General features: G+C 54.8%; 1 protein-coding gene and 1 long non-coding RNA gene across 7 annotated transcripts in view; both read left to right on the top strand.

The window, feature by feature from the left end:
* Positions 1-21,613, top strand: part of ARHGAP39 (Rho GTPase activating protein 39) — a 110,051-nt gene extending 88,438 nt beyond the window's left edge. For 4 of the 6 annotated variants that reach the window (XM_045455502.1, XM_045455499.1, XM_045455504.1 and 1 more), the window contains 8 exons: positions 883-2,206; positions 3,720-4,281; positions 13,630-13,722; positions 16,980-17,053; positions 18,446-18,645; positions 19,394-19,485; positions 19,816-19,985; positions 20,075-21,613. In XM_045455502.1, coding sequence (XP_045311458.1) covers positions 883-2,206; positions 3,720-4,281; positions 13,630-13,722; positions 16,980-17,053; positions 18,446-18,645; positions 19,394-19,485; positions 19,816-19,985; positions 20,075-20,269 — 2,710 coding nt within the window. In that variant the 3' untranslated portion in view covers positions 20,270-21,613. Of the gene's footprint in view, positions 1-424; positions 463-882; positions 2,207-3,719; positions 4,282-13,629; positions 13,723-16,979; positions 17,054-18,445; positions 18,646-19,393; positions 19,486-19,815; positions 19,986-20,074 lie in introns of all 6 variants that reach the window. The other 2 variants (XM_045455505.1, XM_045455500.1) reach the window with 2 other exon arrangements.
* On the top strand, positions 13,729-15,666 carry LOC123586441. The gene is made up of 2 exons (XR_006706793.1): positions 13,729-14,033; positions 14,414-15,666. It is a non-coding gene; the product is annotated as an uncharacterized LOC123586441 (long non-coding RNA).
* Positions 21,614-21,854: the final 241 nt, after the last annotated feature.

Raw genomic sequence — 21,854 nt, forward strand, 5'->3', positions numbered from 1 at the left:
GGGGTGGGACCAGGGCAGAGATGCACACACAGAAGCCCTTGTAGTGAGTGTCATGATGGGTACCACAGGTGGGGGCGGGCCTGGGGGAAGCTGTCTGGGCAGGAGAGCCCCCTGGAGGGGAAGGCTGCAAGGCTGTATTAGGAGGTATGTGCAGGGACCTCCCAGGACAGGAGCACAGCCACTCTAGGCTGCACTGCCCAGGAGTCAGGGCCCCAGCAATGAAGCGTGCACAGGTCATTTACAGAGAAGCCCCTCCAGCAAGTATCAGGCCCCTGAAGCCTGAAGCTCCCATTTAGGAAGTGAGGAGGACGCTGAGAAATGACCAGACCTCTTGGGCCATGACCCCAGATACCTATGAGGCTGAGACTGGTAGGTAATGCGTTCAGGCTGATAGCTGGGCCAAACTTCCACCTCTCCCCAACAGGTAACCTGTGCCTGTTCCCTACCCAGAACCTCCCCCAGGTAACCTGTGCCTGACCCCCCCCAGAACCTCCCCCAGGAAACCTGTGCCTGTACCCCCACCCACCCAGAACCTCCCCCCAGAAACCTGTCCCCCCCAGAACCTCCCCCAAGGAAACCTGTGCCTGTCCCCCTACCTAGGACCTCCCCCAGGAAACCTGTGCCTGACCTCCCCCCCCAGAACCTCCCCCAGGAAACCCGTGCCTGTCCTCCCACCCACCCACCCAGAACCTCCCCCAGGTAACTTGTCCCCCCCCAGAACCTCCCCCAGGAAACCTGTACATGTACCCCCACCCACCCAGAACCTTCCCCCGGAAACCTGTCCCCCCCACCCAGGACCTCCCCCCAGAAAACCTGTGCCTGTGCCCCACCCACCCAGAACCTCCCCCAGGTAACCTGTGCCTGTCCCCCTCCCCCCACCAGGACCTCCTCACTTCGGTGGAACTCAGGCACCAAGGAGCGTATGCTCATCAAAGTTGCGGACCGGGAGCCCAGCTTCCTCTCCTCCCAGGGCAATGGCTATGCCCTAGACAGCCAGTCTGGCGGCCGCTCCCGCAGACCCTCTGGTGGGCAGCACTCACCCAGCCTGCAGACGTTTGCCTCAGAATCTGATGGCCCCGTCTTCTTCCCTGAGCGGAGGCCATCACCCTTCCTGAAGAGGGCCGAGCTGGGGAGCTGCTCCCCGCTGCTGGCCCAGCCACGCAAGCCTACCAGCGACTCGCAGCCCTCCTCCCCACGCTACGCCTATGAGCCCCCGCTCTACGAGGAGCCTCCCATGGAGTACCAGGCTCCTATCTATGATGAGCCGCCCATGGACGTCCAGTACGAGGCTGGCGGGGGCTATCAAGCTGGCTCACCCCAGCGGTCTCCAGGCCGCAAACCAGCACCCTTCCCACAGTCACCCAAGCAGGGCTCCGCCTCACCCTACCAGCAGCTGGTGCTGACCAGGCAGAAGTGCCCCGAGCGTTTCCTGAGCCTGGAGTATAGCCCTGCAGGCAAGGAATACGTGCGGCAGCTGGTGTACGTGGAGCAGGCCAGCTCAAGCCCCAAGCTGCGTGCAGGCCCAAGGAACAAGTATGCACCCAATCCCGGGGGTGGCTCACTGCCCCTGCAGCCCAGCCCCTGCCTGCTGCGGGATCAGCGCCTGGGGGTCTCCTCTGGGGACTACAGCAGCATGGAGGGGCCTGAGCTGCGGCATCAAGACGATGCTATGTCCTGGTCCAGCCAGCAGGACACCATGTCCTCAACAGGCTACTCCCCGGGCACCCGCAAGAGGAAGAGCAGGAACCCCTCTCTGTGCCATGTCCCCAGCGCCTCGTCCACCGAAGTCCCCGGGGACCGTGACCTCCTCGCTGAGCAGCCCCCGGCTGAGGAGCGGCCCCTGTGTGGGCCCGGCCTGGCCCCAGTGAAACGTGCAGAGGGCAAGACTGGCGAGGCTGAGCCCTTTCTGGCGCAGGCCCGGCTGGCCTGGGAGGCACAGCAGGCCCGCTTTCACACGAAGCAGAGAGGCAGCTGGGACTCCCAGCAGGACGGCTCAGGCTATGAGAGCGATGGGGCAGTGCCTCTGCCCATGCCTGGGCCTGTGGTGCGCGCCTTCAGTGAGGATGAGGCTCTGGCCCAGCAGGAGAGCAAGCACTGGCAGAGGGGCGCCTTAGAGAGGCTCGCTTTCCCCCAGATCCTACTGGAGAAGAGCATCTCTGTGCAGACTAACCTGGCGTCGCCAGAGCCCTACCTTCACCCCTCACAGGTAGGGAGGTGTGGCCGGGGTCCCTGGGCAGAGGCGGGGCAGGTGGCAGTCCGTTCCCGACAGGCATGAGGACAGGCAGTGGGGCTCCCTCACCGCGGTTCCTGCTAAGGCCTGGCAGGATGCTGTCAAGGTATCTGGGGGTCAGAGGCTGTGCCCTGACTCCCTCCAGGTCACGGACGTAGGGAAGGCAGGGGAAACGGGTGGGCAGCCGCCCAACCACTGAGCCCCTGAGCTTCTGTCCTCCCACCTGTGAATGGGCTCTCAGGTGAGGAACTGTGCAGGCGGAGTGTCGGGCACCCTTGCTCAGAGCTCTTCCCAGTGAAGAGGAAAGGCCAGATACCTGGTCCAGAGGCCTGGTCTGGCTTGTCCTTCCCTGCTCAGCGCCAGGTGCCAGCGTCAGTCAGGCCCTCTGAGCCCACGTGTATCTTCTGTCTAGATCATGTGCTGGAGCTTGATGTCCCAGAATTTTGTGTGGGCCAGTATCTTAGTTTTCACCTCCTGACCCCTGACATTTCCGACCAGTCTGCCGTATGAAGCCAAGGCCTGGCATCTGCCCAGAGCTGGCAATGGCCAGAGGGCCTCCCGGTATTGGGCTCCCCACTTCCACCCCCAGTCCTGCCAGGGAAGACATGCCCAAGGGCCCTGTAACCTTGGGACGCCAGTGTCCCTGGGCGGGGCTGCCTTTGTGCCCCTCCAGGCTGGAGAGCTCAGAGCATCATTTCTGTCTGAGCTGAGAAAAGAAAGGGGTGTTACCCCAGTGACACCTCGTACACTTGTGCTGAAGCCATTAAGAAGGCAGGGAGGGGGCCTGGGGCAAACCCTCCTTCCCCAGCTTCGTGGGAGACCAGGCCTGCAGTGCAGGCCCTCTTGTAGGCCGACCTTGCCACTGCACAACCTCACTCTGCCCATGATCCCATGCGAGGATCTTCGTTGGAAGGGTTAGGCTCTGATGGGAAGGGGCAGGCAGTGTAGGGGACCAAAAGTGACATTGACGTGTTCTGTGGAACTTTGCATATGGGCTTTTCCGCATCCTAGCGGGCTTGCCCTTTTCATCTGCTTCCCAACCTCAGAGCCCATAGAACTAGCAGAAGCCAAGGCAAACAGCAGTGGCAAGGCCAGCAGGAGGCAGCATCCTTCCGCCACCAATGGGGGCAGCATTCCCCAGCTTCTTCCCACCTGAGGCCACAGCCCAGAAAGCCAATGAAACACACCCATGGCTTCCTCCTTCCCCCAGACCTGCACTGGACACACCCCCCCCCCCCAACCAACAACCCTTAGTCGCAAGAGTAGGGAACACTTCCCAGAGGCTGAGCCCCTAGGGTAAAGATTGGACGAAGGGCCTCTCTGGGTCCCCTCGCCAGCTGTGTGTTTATGAGGTGGGTAGAACAAAATGAGGCACAAGCCTCTCCAGCAGCCTCATGGACAGTGGGCGGGGGGGGTGGGGGACACACCTCTCTCCTGGCTGGGTCATGTAGGGCGCACACCCGCTTCATGGCCCCTCTGTCCTTCCTAGTCCGAGGACCTCGGTTCCTGTGCCCAGTTTGAGAGTAGCCGCCAGGCCCGCAGCGTGATGCCCAGTGCTAGCTGTGTGTTCCCCACCTTCACTCTGCGCAAGCCATCCTCGGAAACTGACATCGAGAACTGGGCCTCCAAGCACTTCAACACACATACCCAGGGCCTCTTCCGACGGAAGGTGTCCATCGCCAACATGCTGGCCTGGAGCAGTGAGTCCATCAAGAAGCCCATGATTGTGACCAGTGACCGCCACGTGAAGAAGGAGGCCTGTGAGATCTTCAAACTGATCCAGATGTACATGGGCGACCGGCGCGCCAAGGCAGACCCGCTACATGTGGCCCTGGAGATAGCCACCAAGGGCTGGAGCGTGCAGGGCCTGCGGGATGAGCTCTATATCCAGCTGTGCCGGCAGACCACGGAGAACTTCCGCCTCGAGAGCCTGGCTCGTGGCTGGGAGCTCATGGCCATCTGCTTGGCCTTTTTCCCACCCACACCCAAGTTCCACTCCTACCTTGAGGGCTACATCTACCGGCACATGGACCCCGTCAATGACACCAAAGGTAAGACTCAGTGCGCGAGACCCTTGCCCGCCCCCCAGACTCTGCCACCAGCTCAGGTAAGGGCTGTGGCAAGAACGTCCTGGTAGGCGCTGGCAGCAGGTACGCGGAGGCGGGTACAGCACCTCCAAGCAGACACACGTGTCCTCTGGGGGCCATGTCCTAGGATTCCACTAGGATGTGGGGTCCTTGGGGAGCCCCTCCTTGGCACTGAAGCCCTGAGAAGAACCACAGGCAATCCTAGAACAGGGTTCCCAGCCACAGGCCAACAGGTCAGAAAGAAGGAGGTTGGATGAGCACTGGCATCCATGTCTCAGCCAGCGGGCATCCACTGTGCTGAGGCCTTCATAGCTGGTCACTCTGCCTGATGGGAGAGCCATCAGGCAGCCCTGTGTGCTTAACTGCGTTTGCTTTCAGCCATGTTGTGGCCTGGAGGGGTAGCCATCCCAGGGGACTCAGGCTGTCTGTTGTGAGTGGGGAAGAGACTGGAGGGTCCCAGAGCAGGGCTCTGGCTCCTGAGAATAGGGAGGAGCATGGTGACTCAGGCCTGCATCGGCTTAGCCCCAGGCCACCAAGGTACTGTGAACTGACTTGGCCTTGAGCCACCTCAAAGAATCAGAGGTTCGACCAGCATGAGTAGCCAGGTGCTGGTGGCTGCCTGGGGCCAAGCGTGGGGCCACGTTCTGCCAAGGGATCCCAAAAGCCATGCATCAGGTTTGTCTGGTCCCAGGCCTGGCCTCCTTGGGGGAGGACTCAGGGCCATGGTCTTGCCAGCCAGACGGTGCCTGTAAAGCTGGCACAAGTCCTAGGCCAGGCAGAGAGAGAGGGGACAGGGCCAGAGATAACACCTGCACCTGCAGCAGGCTGTCTACCACCCAGACAGTCATGAGTGTCCACAAGGCATGGCATGGAACCAGCACCTGACACATACGTGTGCAGATACGTGCACAGACGTGCACTTTCTAGGTCAGATGCCATGGGCTGCTGTTCTTTGGGAGCGACTGTCTACCTTGATCTGGCCAGGGCCTTGCCCCAGCCCAGGTGTGTGAGGCCAGGATGTATGCACACAATGATGGGGGCTGCGGCTACCAGGGCAGTGGTGGGTCTTAGGGAAGGCGGATCGAGCACAGGCACCATTCAGCACATCAGCCATTTGGTGGCAGATCTTAGAAGCCATGAGATTCTCATGAGGCATACAGTTTTTGAAGCAGGGTCACTGAACACAGCAGATGGTTCTCCCCAGGTGGCTCCCACAACATGCAGAACATGCAACCTGGCGGGTGGCCCGGGGCGGCCTGGGTCTGCCTCGGTCTTCTCTGGCCTTTCTAGGACAAGATGGGCCCCCGTTAGCTTTGTGGTTCACTTTAGCGTATTCCACAAAGGCCTTAAAGTGTGTGTCCACTGCTCAACACATAGCCCTCGGAGGCCCAGGGAGGGCTTGCTAAGTGAAAAGGTGAGTGAGCAGTGAACCGACAGAGGCCAGAGGCTCCTGGGGCCATTCCAGCCAGCTAGCTGGGGCTCCTATGAGGAACTTGAGCTCTGGGCCCCATGCTGGGCCCAGCAGGACACTCATCATGGCACAGAGGTTTGTGGGCCTTCGTCCTAGTGTCTGCACCATGGGGACAGGGCTGGTGTTTATGGGGAAATTGGTGGTCAGCCTGGACATCCATGACTTTGAACATCCACCCACACTGAGGGAGGCCCAGGTGGTCTCAGCCAAGAGAAGGAGGTGGGGTCTGTGTGGTCCCACCAACAGGAAGGATCTTCTGGGTTGTGGGATCTGATCTCACATTGACACAGGGCTACCCTCCAGCCAGAAACCAGCCCCAGGACCATTCCTGGGTTAGCGTCTGCTACACGCTCTGCTCAGTGCTGAACCAGAGGGGAGGTCTTGTGCTTCCTCCCACTGGCGCATCGAGGACATAGGTGCTGCTGGCTGCTGGTCAGGAAGTCAGGCCCCGTCAGCCAAGAAGGTGTGGCCTGTGCTTTGAGAAAGGAAACTGCACCTTGTCTTGGGGTCACTGGCAAGGGCAGAAGTAAGCCTGGCTCCCAAGTGGTGCTGCACCCTGAGCTGTGTTGCTCGCCTGGGTGCCAGCACACGTGTGACATCTGTGTGGTCACCACTGTGCGAGACCAAGGCTCCAGTGCAGTGAACCCCAGTTCACCTGTCTGCTGACCCCCAGCTTAGCCCTATCTCATACATGGTCGTACCTTTGTGCCAGCCACCAGCAGAATGCTTTCACGACACTTGTCTCCTCAGGACCTCCCTCGCAGGGTCTCAGCAGACATCACCAATTACAGCTCTCCCACGTGCTCCACATATAGCAGCACCGTGGAGGGGTGCAGACCCTAAGGAGTTTCCTTTACCGTTAATGCACTAAGACTTAGGGCTTCCAGGTAAAGGTGTCAGTTTTGACACATACAGTTACTCGGACTCCACCTTGAACTAATGAACAGGGAAGGAATTTTTAAAATGAGAAAAAAAAATTTACAAGGGAATGTAAAATGTTGCAGCCACTGTGGAAAACAGTGTGGCAGTTCCACAAAAAATTAAAAATGGAATTACGATAGGGTCCCTCAGTTCCACTTCTGGGTATATACCACAAAGAATTGAAAGCAGAGACATGAACAGATAGTTGTACACTCAGGTTCGTGGCAGTCTATTCACAATAGCCAAGAGGTGGAAATAGCTCAAGTGTCCATCAGTGGATGAATAGATAAATAAGACGTGGTCCATACATAAAATGGAATATTATTCAGCCTTAAAAAAAGGGAAGGGAATTCTGACACATGTACAACATGGATGAAACTTGAGAACAATATGCTCAGTGAAATGAGCCAATTCAAAAAAGATACTGTATGAGTCAACTCAAGAGGGCCCTAAAATATTTAGATTCATAAAAACAGAAAGAATGGCAGATGCCAGAGGCTGGGGGAGGGACAGGTAGAGACTTGTTTCATGCCTACAGAGTTTCCATTTGGACAGATGAAAAAGTTCTGGAGATGGCTGGGAATGGTTGCACAAAAGTAATAATGTGCTTAGTGCCACTGAACTGTACAATTAAAAATGGCTATAATGGTAAATTTTATCTTCTGTATATTTCACTGCAATAAAAATAATAAAGCCCACAAGGACAAAGAGCACGAACACTATGTTTTGGAAGCTGAAAAGTACATGAACGAGTGGCAGGAAGCTGACGTGGCAGACCAAGAAATGTGGATCCCAAGCAGACAGCGACAAGGCTTAGAAGCTGAAGTAGGTAGCAAACCCTTAAAAGCTCCACAGTGGGTGGAGCCAGCTTCCTCTAGCAACGGTTTGGAAAGGGTGTGACCTTGAAGCTGAAAACAGAAGGACTAGTTGAAAGTCTGTTTAAGAAACAGAGCAGCTACCATAGGTGTGCCTGGGTGGCTCAGTTGATTAAGTGTCCGACTTCCTCTTGGGTCATGATCACACAGTTCATGAGTTCCGAGCCCCACAGTGTCCAGGCCTCTGCTGTCAGGCCTTTGGATCGTCTGTCCCCCTCTCTCCCTGCTTCTCCCCAGCTCATGTTGCGTGCTCTCTCTCTCTCAAAAAAAAAAAAAAAAAAAAAAAAAAATTTAAAGAAAGAAAAGTAGCTACCATTAGAATAGGTAGGAGTATAAATTTTGGACCCAGAGCATTTGGACTCAAATCCCAGCCACATTTTCAAGATAGGCCATATTCTGAGCCATAAAACAAGTCTCAAGAAATGCTAAAGAAGGTTAATCATAGAAGTGTGTTCTCTAGTCACAACACAATTAAATTAGCAGTCACTAACACTAAGATATCTGGAAAATCCCTAAATATCTGCAAACTAAAGAACATATTACTAAATAGCCCAATGATCAAATAAAAACCTTAATGGAGGGGGGTATTGGGGAGCACCTGAGTGGCTCGGTTGAGGGCCCAACTTCAGCCCAGGTCATAATCTCACAGTTTGGGAGTTCCAGCCCTGCGTCAGGATCTGTGCTGACAGCTCAGAGCCTGGAGCCTGCTTCAGATTCTGTGTCTTCCTCTCTTTCTGTGCCCCCGCCCCCCACTCACAGTCTGTCTGTCTCTCAAAAATAAATAAACATTAACAAAATTTAAAAACCTAAGGGGAAATTAGGACATATTTTAAACTGAAAGAAAATGAAAACAAAACATACATTAATTGTGGGATGCAGCCACAGCAGTTCTTAGAGGGAGATTATTCTAAAATGATATCTCAAATTAGTGCCTCAGTTTCTACTTTAATTTTTTTTTAATGTTTAATTACTTTTGAGAGAGAGACAGAGACAGTGCGTGAGCAGCAGAGAAGCAGAGAGAGAGGCACAAAATCCAAAGCAGGTGGTTCCAGGCTCTGAGCTATCAGCACAAAGCCCCATGCAGGGCTCAAACTCACAGACGGCGAGATCATGACCTGAGCTGAGGTTGGACACTTAACTGACTGAGCCACCCAGGCACCCCTCAATTTCTGCTTTAAGAAACTTAAAAAATAAATGCTACCAAGAGCAAGCAGAAGAAAGAAAATAATGAAGATCAGAGTAGAAATCAATAAAAGTGAAAACAGAAAAACAATGCAGAAAGTCAATGAAACAAAAAGCTAATTCTTTGAGAAGATTAATGAAATTGATAAATCTCTAGCTAGACTAATCACAATGAAAAGAAGATATAAATTACCAATCTCAAGAATGAGAGATGATATCACGACAGATTTAACATGTAAAAGGAAAAGGAAATGTTACAAACAACTTTATGCAGTAAATTTGACAATTAAGAAGAAATGGGCAGGGGCGCCTGGGTGGCTCAGTTGTTTGAGCATTGGACTTTGGCTCAGGTCGTGATCTCACATTTCATGGGTTCAAGTCCCACGTCAGACTCTGTGCTGACAGCTCGGAGCCTGGAGCCTGCTTCAGATTCTGTGTTTCCCTCTCTCTGCCCCTCCCCTGCTCTCTCTGTCTCTCTCTCTGTCTCTCTCAAAACTAAATAAACATTAAAAAATTTAAAAAAGAGGAAATGGACAGATGCCTTGAAAGACACAAACTACCAAAGATCACTCAATAAGCAACAACCAAAAAGAAAAAAAAAAAAAAAATCCTGTATCTATTAAGGAAATTGAATTGTTACTTAAAACCTTCCTACAAGGAAAATTAAAGGCCCAAATGGCTTCCCTGGTAAATTCTACCAAACATTCCATTGTTTGTGTAGCAATTCTTTACAAACCTATTGAGAAAACTGAAGTGGAGGGAATATCTCTCAGTTCATTCCATACCAAATTTATAAAAGGACATTACAAAAAAAGAAAAGCACAGACAGTTCTCCTAAACACAGAAATTGTTAATGATATTAGCAAATTGACTCCAACAATATATAAAAAAGATAATGCATCTTGAATAACCAGGGTTTATCTGAAGAATGAAAGGTTGGTTTAACATTAAAATTCCATGTAATTTGCCATAGCAACAGTGAAAAAGAAAGACCATGTGATCATCCCAATAAGTGCAGAAAAAACATTTGGCAAAATCCAACATTTCCGTTCCTGATATAAACTCTAAACAAACTAGGAACAGAAGGGAACCTCTTCAACCAGATAAAAGGCAAATATTTTTTAAAACCCTTCAGTACCCAAAAGAATGGAAAGTAAGAAGTCAAACAGATATTTGTACAGCAATATTCATAGCAACATTATTCACAGTAGCCAAAAAGTGGAACCAACCCAGGTGTCCAGCACGTGAATGGATAAGCAAAATGTGGTCTGTTGATACAATGGAATATTTTTCAGCCATAAAAAGGAATGAAGCTCTGTTACATGCTACAACACAGAAGAACCTTGAAAAGTTACTCTAAGTGAAAGAAGCCAGATACAAAAGGGCAAATACTGTATAATCCAACCTTTGTGAAATATCTAAAATAAGCGAATTCATAGAGACAAAGTAGATTAGAGGTTACGAGGAGCTGGGGAAGGGTAAATGAGGAGTTTTTGCTTAATAGGTATAAGGTTTCTGTTTGTGGTGATGTAAGGATTTTAGGAATAAATGTGATGGCTGCGTGAAATTGCGAATGGATCTAATACCACTAAATTGTACACTTAAAATGGCTCTATGGCTACATTTTTATGGTTCTATTTTACCACAATTAAGAAACACCTCTAGCCAGCACCATACATAATGATAAAAGACTGAATGCTTTCCCCGCAAGATCAAGAACAAGGCAAGAACCCCCAACCCCACTGCATCTACTATACATCATGCTGGAGGCCTAGACAGTGCAAAGTCGTGGAAAAGAAAAGGCATCCAAATTGGAAAGGAAGTGTGCAATTTTCTTTAATCACATACAACACAGTCTTCTATTAGATCCATAAAAATACTACAATAAGTGAGTTTAGCAAGGTTGTAGGATATAAGACCAATATAAAAGTTAATCATGATTCTACATAATAGCAACACACTACTGGAAATAAACATTTTTAAAATACCATCTGGGGGCACGTGGCTGGCTCAGTGTTATATGCGATTCTTGATCTTGGGGTCATGGGTTTGAACCCCACGTTGGGTATAGAGATCACTTGATCTTGGGGTCATGGGTTTGAACCCCACGTTGGGTATAGAGATCACTTAAGAATAAAATCTTGGGGTGCGTGGGTGGCTCAGTCAGTTAGGCGTCAGACTTCTGCTCGTGTCTTGATCTTGCGGTTTGTGGGTTTGGGCCCTGCACTGGGCTCTGTGCTGACTGCTCAGAGCCTGGAGCCTGCTTTGGATTCTGTGTGTGTCTCTCTCTGTCTGCCCCTCCCCAGCTCACACTCTGTCTCTGTCTCCCAAAAAATAAATAAACATTAAACATTTTTTAATAAAAGAAATAATAAAATCTTAAAAAAGGAAAAAAACCCAAAGTAGCATTTAAAAATATGATAAACTTAGGGATGAATCTGACAAAAGATTTCTAAAACTTCTACAATGAAAACTCCCAAACATTGCTGAAAGTCAGGAAGGCCTAAGTTAATGGAGAGAAATACCACGTTTATGAATCAGAAGATTCAATAGTGTCAAGATGTTACTTCCACCCAAATTGACATACAGATTCAATCCTAATTTAGAAATTGACAGGCTGGTTCTAAAATCCATAGAAAATACAGAGGACCTGGAATAGCCAAAATAACCTTTGAAACAAAAGAGCAAATTTGGAGGACTAACCCTACCCTACTTCAAGTCTTGTTACAAAGCTATAGTAGCCAGGAGAATAAGCTGTCGCTGTAAAGGTAGATAGTAGATCTGTGGGACAGAATAGAGTCCACAACTAGACCCAGACATATATGATCAACCAGTTTTGCACAGAGATACAAAGGCACTTCAGTGAAGAAAAGGATAGTGCTTTCCTCAAATGGTGCTGGGACAGGTGGATGTCCAAATGCATAAAAAGATGAGCTTCAACCCATACTTTATGTTGTATGCAAAAGCTACCTCAGATCATAAACCAGAATATAAAACCTAAAACTGTAGCTGTGTCTGGATGGCTCAGTTGGTTAAGTGTCCGACTCTTGGTTTCGGTTCGGGTCATGATCTCATTGTTCGTGAGTTCATGAGTTCAAGGGCTGATAGTGCAGAGCCTGCTTGGGATTCTCTCTCACCTGCCTCTCCTCCCACCCCCTGCTCATGCTGTGTCTGTTTCTCTCAAATAAACTTTAAAAAACAAAACAAACCAAAAAAAAGGAAAGTCCTAAACCTAAATTTAAAAAGCAAACAAATAAAAAACCCTAAAACTGTAAAACTAGTACAAAACACAGGAGAAAGTTTTTCTTGACTTAGGGAAAGGTTTTTATGTGTGATACTTAAAGCACTATCTGCAAAAGAAAAACACTGATATATTGGACTTTAACAAAATTAAATCTCCTCTTCAAAAGACACTGTTCAGGGGCGCCTGGGTGGCGCAGTCGGTTAAGCATCCGACTTCAGCCAGGTCACGATCTCGCGGTCCGTGAGTTCGAGCCCCGCATCAGGCTCTGGGCTGATGGCTCAGAGCCTGGAGCCTGTTTCCGATTCTGTGTCTCCCTCTCTCTCTGCCCCTCCCCCGTTCATGCTCTGTCTCTCTCTGTCCCAAAAATAAATAAACGTTGAAAAAAAAAAAAAACAAATTAAAAAAAAAAAAAAAAGACACTGTTCAGAGAGTAAAAAGATACAGCAGTTACAAATGAGTTAGAGGAATCTAGAGGGTCCTGTGGTGGCGGATCACAGTTGGAAGTATTGGTGTGGAGATATTGGAGGGATGTGCATATACAGGGGCTAGTGTACGAATGTATCTTTACTAGCTCTGTCAGCACCCCAAAAGCAATGAGCGCACCTCACACCCAGATCTTGGTTCCTAATACCATTTTCCACTGCAAGGAACCAGGGCTCCTTGGAAAAACAGCTGAATCTAGGGCCGGTGCAGGGAGTGTACATGATGCAGTGCCCAAAGTCAGAAAGTGCTGGTGGGGCCACGGGGAGTTGGCAGGGTGTGTCAGGACACAGGAGCCAACGGAAAGGGCTCCCAGTGGCCAAAGCTGGAGCAGTTGAGGGAAAATGAAGTCGTATTGGGTTATAACTCAGAGTGTGAAATGATACGCCCACAAGTCCTTAGTGATAAAAATAAATGATAGGTAAGATAGCAATCTCCTGTGCAGAAGAAAAACAAGTAATTTGTGTAAATGGTCCACTGTCAGAGAAGAGTGAAACTCCCAACCTTAGTGTGGGCTGTGCATAGAGACTCCCTTCCAGAGAGCTCAGGATGGAGGGGGTGCGAAGGGCTCCCTATCAACAGTGGTAAGGTTTTTTTGCACAGAGTGGGAGGCATGCCCAGATCAACCCCAGAAGCCTGTTGTGCTGCTCGGCACCTTCTCCAACACCAGCTCAGGAGCCTGGGACCCCTGAGTGCAGCCATTTAGGAGCCAGATGGCTGGGCTGGGGGCTCCTCCAGCCAGCTAGAGGGCCAGGCACTGGCTGCCTCTCTTCTCTTGACCAGGGTCACCTTCCCTGCATCTTCCTGCCCACCTCTAGCATGAACAGAGCCAGCTTTCTGGTTGACAGTGCTCAGCAGGGCCCCAGTACCTACCCCGGTTACATGGTCCAGACACGTTCCCATACACAACCACACACACCACATCACTGCTGGGCTGGGTGCTCCTCAGCCCCAGCTGGGCATTGGCCATGGCCCTATTTCCCTTTGAGGAATCCAGCAGGGGTGCAATACCTTCCCTGCTGATGGGGGTCAGCCTCAAGCAGGCCCAGGGGCCTCCTCGCCAGCCACATCTCGACCCGCGTGGGCATGCATTCCTGGCTTTGTGTTCTGTGGTCCTCATGGCTCTGTTTGCTCCCCAGTGACGCAGCATATGAAAGCACTCCTGGAAAGGAACACTAAGAAGAAGTCCAAGTTGAGAAAGAAACCCAAGCCTTATGTTGAGGAGCCGGATGGTAGGGCCTCTCCCCACAGCCCCTGTGCGCTGTGTCTGCACAGTTCTGCTCTCCGGCCTAGGCCGCCTGGCCTCCTTTCTCTAACCGCTTCTGGGCTGGAAGGGGTGTTGGTGGGGTGGCACTAACCATCAGGCCTGCGGCCTCCTGAGCCAGCCGGAGGCCCCAGGTCACTGAAGAGGGTCCTGGGAGAGGCCACACCTGCCCTGCGCCTTTCTCCGAGGTGCTTCAGAACAATTTCCAACTTCACGCTGGGCTCTCAGTGGGGAGGGGCGTGAGGACGAACTGGGCAAGGCCTGTGGAAGCCCCCCTAGGTGAGTGTTTGCTGAGGAAGTGCCCTGAGGGCCAGTGCCTGCCCAGTCCTGACCTCCAACCCAGGCCACCCTAGCCTTGCTTCCCTGGTGGGAGCCCATGGGTTTTCCAACCTCCCCCACCAGCTTTGCCCTTCTCCTGGGCCTGGCTCAAGATCCACACCCCCATCCCGCTGCTGTCCAAGCTCCACGGAGGCCCTGTTAACCCAAAACTGTACCCTCCCTGCTGGGAGAGCTGGTGGTCTCACTGTTGTCCTGTCAGCTTCCCTTCCTGGCACCGGGGCTCTGGGACCAGCCCCTGCCCCACCCCTGGCACTTCCCTCAGCCTTGGTACACATACCTCATTCCCCAGACTTGCCCCATTTCTGTTTCTCTAATACCAGTCAACCTCAACACCCCTTCCTCTGGGAAGCTCTCTGGATGCATGCTGCCCTTGGACACAAAGGGGAAGCTGCAGTCCACAATTTTCAACTGCCCTTGGGCCACACCCATCTGGAACGGAGTGGAGGGGCTCTGAGCTCCTACTGGAGCCTGTTCACGAGTCGTGTTGCCACAGGCAGGTGGGCCTGGGGGCACAGCGAACCCCACAGGGGGCTCCTGTGGGCCTGGGCTTGGGCTAAGCAGGACACTACAGCCCAAGATGGTGTTGGGTAGTGAGGAGGGAGCTAGAAGCCCTGGGACCCAGCAGTGTCCATGCCAAGAGGTGGCAGTGGCAGGTTCTGGCCAGATCCAGTGGCTTCTGAGGCTTGAAGCACGGGCTCAGGGGCACTAATGCCCCAGGGCAGGCCTGGATCCCTGGCATAGCAGCATAGACTCAGCTGCTTCTGTCAGTCCCCTTGGGGCCACCATCTCCCCACATAAAGACTGGGCATGGCGTGTCCTGGCAAGGCTAGGACAGGTCAGTGGGCCCAAAGCAGAGCACCCCACACCACCGTGAGAGTCTCCCTGGGTTGGCCGTAGGCCCTGCACATCCTCCCAGGCACTCAGCAGACAGCCCTCAGTCCCGGCCTGGGGAGCTCTGTCCACGGCAGTACAGGGTGCAGAGGGGCTCTTGGGACTCTGGGCATACATGGCCACAGCCCTGGTCCTCCCTGTGATACCCGCAGCTGCAGCTGCTGAGCTGTGCACCAGACCCCAAGGTCAGCCCTTTATGGGCACCTGTGAGGTAGGTGTCCCTGTCTCATCCTACAGAGGAAGAAACTAAGGCCCAGAAAGGCTGCCTTCTGACCAGGGTTACCAACTGAGAGGTGGCAGCCCCAGGATCTTCAGATCACGGTCTGTTGGAGAGGCCCTGAGACAGGAGGCATTCGCTAGGCCCTACCCAGTTTGCTGCCTGCTACAAAGTGCTCTCTGGGCTCCTGGTGGCCAGTGTAAAGCCCAAGGCCCCCTTTGCCTCCCAGGTTCCTGACAGCCTGCCCAGAAAGGCCAGGTCGGCCTGTGGCAGAAGGTTCTAGGTGCTGTGTCCTGAGCTGGCCTGTCAGAGGCAGCAGCTAGGATTCTCTGCCAGGGATCTGTGGATCCCCCCTGGGACCATAGGGAAACAGATTCTCCAGGGAGAATAAGAAATGTTTGTTTTCACTTTACTCTAAAAGAGAATCCCCTTACCACTTACAATAATAAAACTATCTTGGGATAACTCAAAAAGATTTTCATTAAGCCATGTTTATGTTTTTCACACTGAGGTCCAAAGACCCCCATGTGCTTGGACGTCCACAAGAAACTGCTTCCCTTAAAAGAAGATGGGGGTATTTGGATTTGAGACTTGGGTGTAGAGGCCTCCCTCTGGCCGGCAGGCACTGGGGCAGGTGGACCCAGCAGGGGCAGGGCTTTCCAGAGAAGGGGCCAGTCCTGAGCCTGGAGGCACACATTATAGCTTTTCTGTCTGTCGGTCCTTGGCACCTATGCCTGGATGGCTCCTCTGGGCTCTGCCTCATTGCGTGTTCTTGGTCCTGTCGCTGCTTCTGTTTTCCCTCCCTTCCCCACCACCCCCCTCCCCTTCACCAGGAAGGAGGCTGCACACATTTCAAACCCACCCTGTGTGGGATCTCCTCCCCCACTACCTCTCCCTCCTCCCCACCTTGTGCTTCTCTCTCCTTCCCCTCATTTCTGTATCTGGAGAACCTCGTGGCCAAGGTCCCTGAGGTTCTTGCCCTCAAACTGCCACCCGAGCCATCACCCCCACGACAACTAGCCAGAACTTCTGCCAGGGGCAGAGTTTAGAAAAGCCCTCTCCCAGCCGCCTTCAGCCCTCGGGCAGAATTTAAAGGTGTCCTTCTGTGGCGTGGCCCTCCCACTGACACCCAAGCTTGGGACATGGGGCATCCTCTCCACATTCATCCCCTTTTCCACTGCGGCCATCTCCTTGGCTTCCCTTTCCATGACTTCTGTCCACACAGCCCTCAACAGACAGGGATGGGGCGCGACAGGCTGAGGCCCCTCTACCACAGCTACACAGCATCCCTGGCTGGAGGCAGGGCTGCAGGACCTTTGGCCCAAAGCCCCGTCCCCAGTGCTGGCCCAAGGCAGAGGGCACCAAGCTCCTTTAGCCCTGCTGCCTGTGGAAATGACCCTTGTCAGGGGCTCCTCGGGGCTAACTTGCAAGGGGAGCATGGGTTTGGAGACCCTGGGGCCCAGGTCCTGCCCTATCCTGCCTGTGACTCCGTGGGAATAAGTCTCATTCCCAGCCTACCCTTCCTGGCCGTGAGGAAGTGTGGGTGGGCTGGCAGAGGAGTCGCCTCCCAAGCCTGGCTCCTTGAGGCGAGGGAGTCCCTCTGGCCTCTCGATGTGGGTTTCTGCTTTCAAGGACTTAGCCCAGAAAAGCGAGGACCCACTGGCCCGGGCCCCCAGGGCTCTTGCAGAAGCTGCCTCTCCTCACCCCTGCTGCTGCTTCTCTTGGCCTCTGTGCCCCGCACACCCACGCCCAGCCGACCAGAACCTGCTCTCTTCCAGGGGTGGCGATCAGCACATACGCCAAGTACTGCTACCACAAGCTGCAAAAGGCGGCCCTGACGGGGGCCAAAAAGGTACGAGCTCCCCCAGGACAGCCAGGCAGGGGTGGCAGGCTATGCTGGTGACACCCAGGCAGGGTCCAGAAGGAAGCCTTGGCAAGCCACTCCTCACATCCTACTGAGTGTCCCGCTCACCTTGAGCCCAGCCTGCACATTCGGCTTCGGGGTGGGGCGTGTGACAGTTAACAGCACAGAAAGTGCTCCAGGGAGCCTACCTAGGCAGGCAGCCGGGAAAGGCCTTGGGCAGGGGCTGCACCCCAAGTTGAGGAGCCACTGCAGGCAAAGGGATGTGTAGCTAGGCCAGGGCATCAGGACACCGGCCCAAGTGAGGGTGGGACGCATTGCCGCAGCAGCACCAGCCGCCCCAGGCCTGTCGCCGTCATACTGGTGCGGGTGAGGGGCAGAGAAAGGCACAGCACGTGGGCAGGCTAAGAGACCACCCTTCCCAGAAGGGACCCTCCCACCCTGGCAGACTGCCTCTGGACCCAGGGGAGGCCCAGCCTTGGAATGCAGGGCGGGCTCAGAAGACGACCATGTGCCCCTTCACTCACACCGGGCCACCCACCTGGCCGTGATGGTCCAAGAGCCCAGACCCACCACTGGTAGCTGTGCGGGTGGTCCCAGTAGTGTCCTCCCCTAGCCACTTCCCTGGCCCCCATTCTGCTGCTGGGGCCTCTTACTGCCTGGCAGAGCTGGACAGCCACACCCCTCCCACAACCTCTCATCTTCCCTGCCCTGAGCCCACATTTTGCGGCACCCGTAGAGGGGCCTCAGTCACACCAAACATCTGGACCTTGTTCCCTGGTCTTAGGATTTGTGGCCATCTTCTCCCTTCTGTCCACTACCTCCTCCCTTTCAGCCTACCACCCCACCCCTACCCACGAAGCCCTCAGGGCCTCCTATGCCAGACCTTTCCCCAACTATTGAAGGCAGCTGTCCTGGAGCCTGGCTGTCCCTTCCCCCTCTCCCTTCGAATGCACTTCTGTAGTCCCGCCTCTAGAAGCTGCTGCCTGTGCCCACCTCAGGCTTTCCCCCCTCACCTCTACCCCAGGGTGGTCTCACATGGTCCAGGTCAGCCAGCCTGGACTTCCCACTGCCACAGGCAGCTCTCATTCCAGGAGTCCTTCCCCTCTTCCTCCTGTGTGACCAACAAGGGCCACCTAAAAATTTGGGACAGTGTAGGTGGCCCAGCAGGTTGCCCCTCCCCCAGTGACTTGGGGACCAGGGAATTGCGGGTACCGCCAGCTCTGACTGGGCAGATGTCTGGAGTTACCGGGGATGAGAGGACAGGGGAGAAGGGAGGGTGGCCGAGCCAGAGGCAGCCCTGGGAGGGGTACAGGGCACAGGGAAGGCTGGGAGCAGGGCGGCGGGGCCACACTGAGACGGAGAGCTGGGCTATCTTGGCAGGGGCTGAAGAAGCCCAACGTGGAGGAGATCCGGCACGCCAAGAACGCTGTGTTCAGCCCATCCATGTTTGGCAGCGCACTGCAGGAGGTCATGAGCCTGCAGAAGGAGCGCTACCCTGACCGGCAGCTGCCCTGGGTACAGACACGTCTGTCTGAGGAGGTGCTAGCGCTCAACGGTGACCAGACGGAAGGCATCTTCAGGTGCCCCGCAACCTGGGCCCTGGGTGTGGGAGCCTCGGGTGGCTGCACTGTGTGTCAGGCAGGCAGGAACCATCAGGCACCAGGACCACTGGGCCTACCTCTTTGCTTCAGCCCTGGGTTTTGGGGTCCAGACCCATGCCCCTGCCTGGGAGTAGCCAGAGAGGCCCCCCACAAGAGGCCGTCATCTGAAGGGGGGGAGGGACACCCTGGGGCAAATGGGCCACTAGGTAGCCTGGAGAGGCAGGGCAGGGCCCTGTCCTTAGGAAGCAAGTCAGAGAGTCGTCCCCTTGAATGGCAGCACGCCTGACTTTAGGCAGGGGGGTCAGCCAGAGACCGTTCCTGAGCAGAAATGGCCACCAGGGTCCCAGAAGGCACTCGGACAGCAACCACAGGCAGAGCCAAAGACATGAGCCTAGAAAGACACAGCAACAGCAAGCAGACTGCTCGCCTGTGAATAGGGATGATAGCTCCTGCCCTGCGGGGGGAATGGTACAAGGCCCTCCACCCAAGCCCCAAGAGAACAGCTGGGGAAACAGCCTTGTGGGTTTGATCCTCAGTGGCCTCGGTGATAATGGCATCCGCACGGGGGTGGCTAGCAGAGTGGGGAGGGACAGCAGTCAGCGTGCATGGGGTAGGAGCCCCAAGCCACCTCTCTCCCTGGTGGAAAAGAGGCCAGTCTAATGGGGAGGCGCCTGGTCAAGGGCAAGACAGATTCCAACTCGGTGAGACTCACCCGTGTATTCCACAGAGTTCCCGGGGACATTGATGAAGTGAACGCCCTGAAGCTACAGGTAGACCAGTGGAAGGTGCCTACAGGCCTGGAGGACCCCCATGTCCCTGGTGAGCCCATTCCCCTAGGAGCTGGAGCAGGTCTGGGCCGTTGGAACAGTGTGGCTCCCGGTCCATTTCCAGCACAGACACCCCCTGCCCCTCAGAGTCTCCCCTGGGGCCTCCTTCCTGCAGCCCTCCTTCGTTCCCTGCACAATCCCCCAGGCCTCCAGGGCCAGCCTGGGCAGCCTACCTGGGCTAGGTGGACTCTTTCCAGTCTGGTCACGCCACTTGCCTCCCCTCCCCAACACATCCCCTGCCTCGCCCTTGCTCCCACTACAGGGGTGCCTGCCCAGCAGGCTGGACTGAGCCCTCCCCCTCCCCCCTGCTCTGTGTCTGTAGCGTCGCTGCTGAAGCTGTGGTATCGGGAGCTGGAAGAGCCCCTGATCCCGCACGAGTTCTACGAGCAGTGCATCGCACATTACGAGAGCCCTGAGGCCGCCGTGGCCGTGGTGCACGCGCTGCCCCGCATCAACCGCCTGGTGCTGTGCTACCTCATCCGCTTCCTTCAGGTACGCGGTGGGGCACTCCCACCCCCATCCCCCACCCCCCCCAGCACTCAACACGCCGGCCTGGGCCCACCCTCCTCTCCCTTCCGCAGGTGTTCGTGCAGCCAGCCAACGTGGCCATCACCAAGATGGATGTCAGCAACCTGGCCATGGTCATGGCACCCAACTGCCTGCGCTGCCGGTCGGACGACCCGCGCGTCATCTTCGAGAACACTCGCAAGGAGATGTCATTCCTACGCGTGCTCATCCAGCACCTGGACACCAGCTTCATGGAGGGCGTGCTATAGCACGTGGGTCCCAAGGACCGAGGATGGGGACAGAGCCGACGCTCGGGTGTGCGCCCGGGCAGGGGAGCACGCCGGGAGGGGGGAGGGAACGCCCCAGCCGCGGAGGCAGCATGCCAGGCCCCGCCCATGCCCGCCCCAGCCTTGGAAGCCCCCAGCTCTCCCACCCAGGCCCCGGGCCTGAGGTCGCAGCCAGGGCAGAGGGGTTGTGGGAAGGGCGTCTCTGTCCGCACACCCCCCTCCCACCCCGCTGCCTCGTGGCCAGTTCTGTGGGCACCGCCCCGCCCACCACCGGCCGGTCAGCCCCGAGAAAGTGCCTTCTGTTTCCTGGAGCCAAGTGACACTGCCCCTCCCGGCCGGCCCCCGAGAGCACATGCCACCCTCCCCTGGAGCTGGGGCTCCTGCGCTCAGCCTGGCCCTGGCCTGGACCCTGCCCGGCTGCCCCTCTTTCCTCTGCCCCTCCCCGGTTCCCCTCTGTTTCCTTCCTGGCCTGCAGCCTCCTCCTGCCCCCTGCCACCTGTGGCCTCCAACGTGGAGACCGCGGGAATTTGGGGGCCCCAGGGCACTGGGCTGTCCCATCACCAGAGCAGGGCCTGGCAGACTCTCTCTGGGTAGGGAGGGGCCCCCAAACCAAAGTCCTCTGGGGTCGGGGGCAGGGTTGAGCAGGCATTCTTGGGGCAGGGTGGGGGTGGGGGGCAAGAGTATTTTTTTCTTCGTGTAACTATAAATTCAGAATCTATCCAGCACACCAACCCGCCTGTGTATAGAGATATAGAGGGAAAGATATAAGAACTAAATTTGCTAATGACATAGTTTTAACCCAAATGCTATTTATCTCTGAGCCGTCCTAGCCTGTCCTCTGCAGAGCAAGTTGATCTCACTCCTTCATTTTCTTCGCCACTTTCTCGGCTCCTGACCAAAAACCAAACCCTGCCCCATCCCCACCTGGGACCTGCAGTAGAAGAGAGGGAAGGAACCCCAAGGTGGGGAACCAGGGAGCGCCCTGGAGTGCCCTTCCTCAAGGCCAGAGCTGGGGTTAGGAAGTACCTAGACTCTCAGTTTGTACATTTTCCATTTTGGAATTTTGAGTTCCAATTGTAAAACTTAATTTCTCCCCAGTTTATATATATATACATATATATATATATATTTTTTAGAGTTGAGTTTTTATTTATTAAAAACAAAAAAGCCCAGCCCTGCCGTGGCCCGGGTGTTCCCTGAGGTAGCGTCCTCAGTCGGGTGGTCTCCGGGCCTGGGGTGGGTGGCCCGGCCACAGACTCTGGCTCTGACGCATGGACTCAAGAGGTGACAACACTTTGTGTGAATAAAATACATACGGACACTTGAGAGCCATGGTCGCTTTCTGTTGACTCCTGTTCTTCCAGTCGCAGCAGGGCTGCAGGGGGCTGGTTTGGGGGTTGGGCAGCCCACCACATAAGCCAGCCTGTGGGCTGGCACAGTCACCTGGGTGGACAGACCAGAGGAGAATGCGGGGGGGGGGGGGGGGGGAGGGGGGGGAGCGGTGGGCTGCAAGCAAGGCTGGTTCCTGGGAATGAGGGCCAGGGAGGAGGCACCATGTGGGTGTTGG

Source organism: Leopardus geoffroyi, chromosome C3 (assembly GCF_018350155.1).
Source record: "Leopardus geoffroyi isolate Oge1 chromosome C3, O.geoffroyi_Oge1_pat1.0, whole genome shotgun sequence".
Taxonomy (NCBI): Eukaryota; Metazoa; Chordata; class Mammalia; order Carnivora; family Felidae; genus Leopardus; species Leopardus geoffroyi.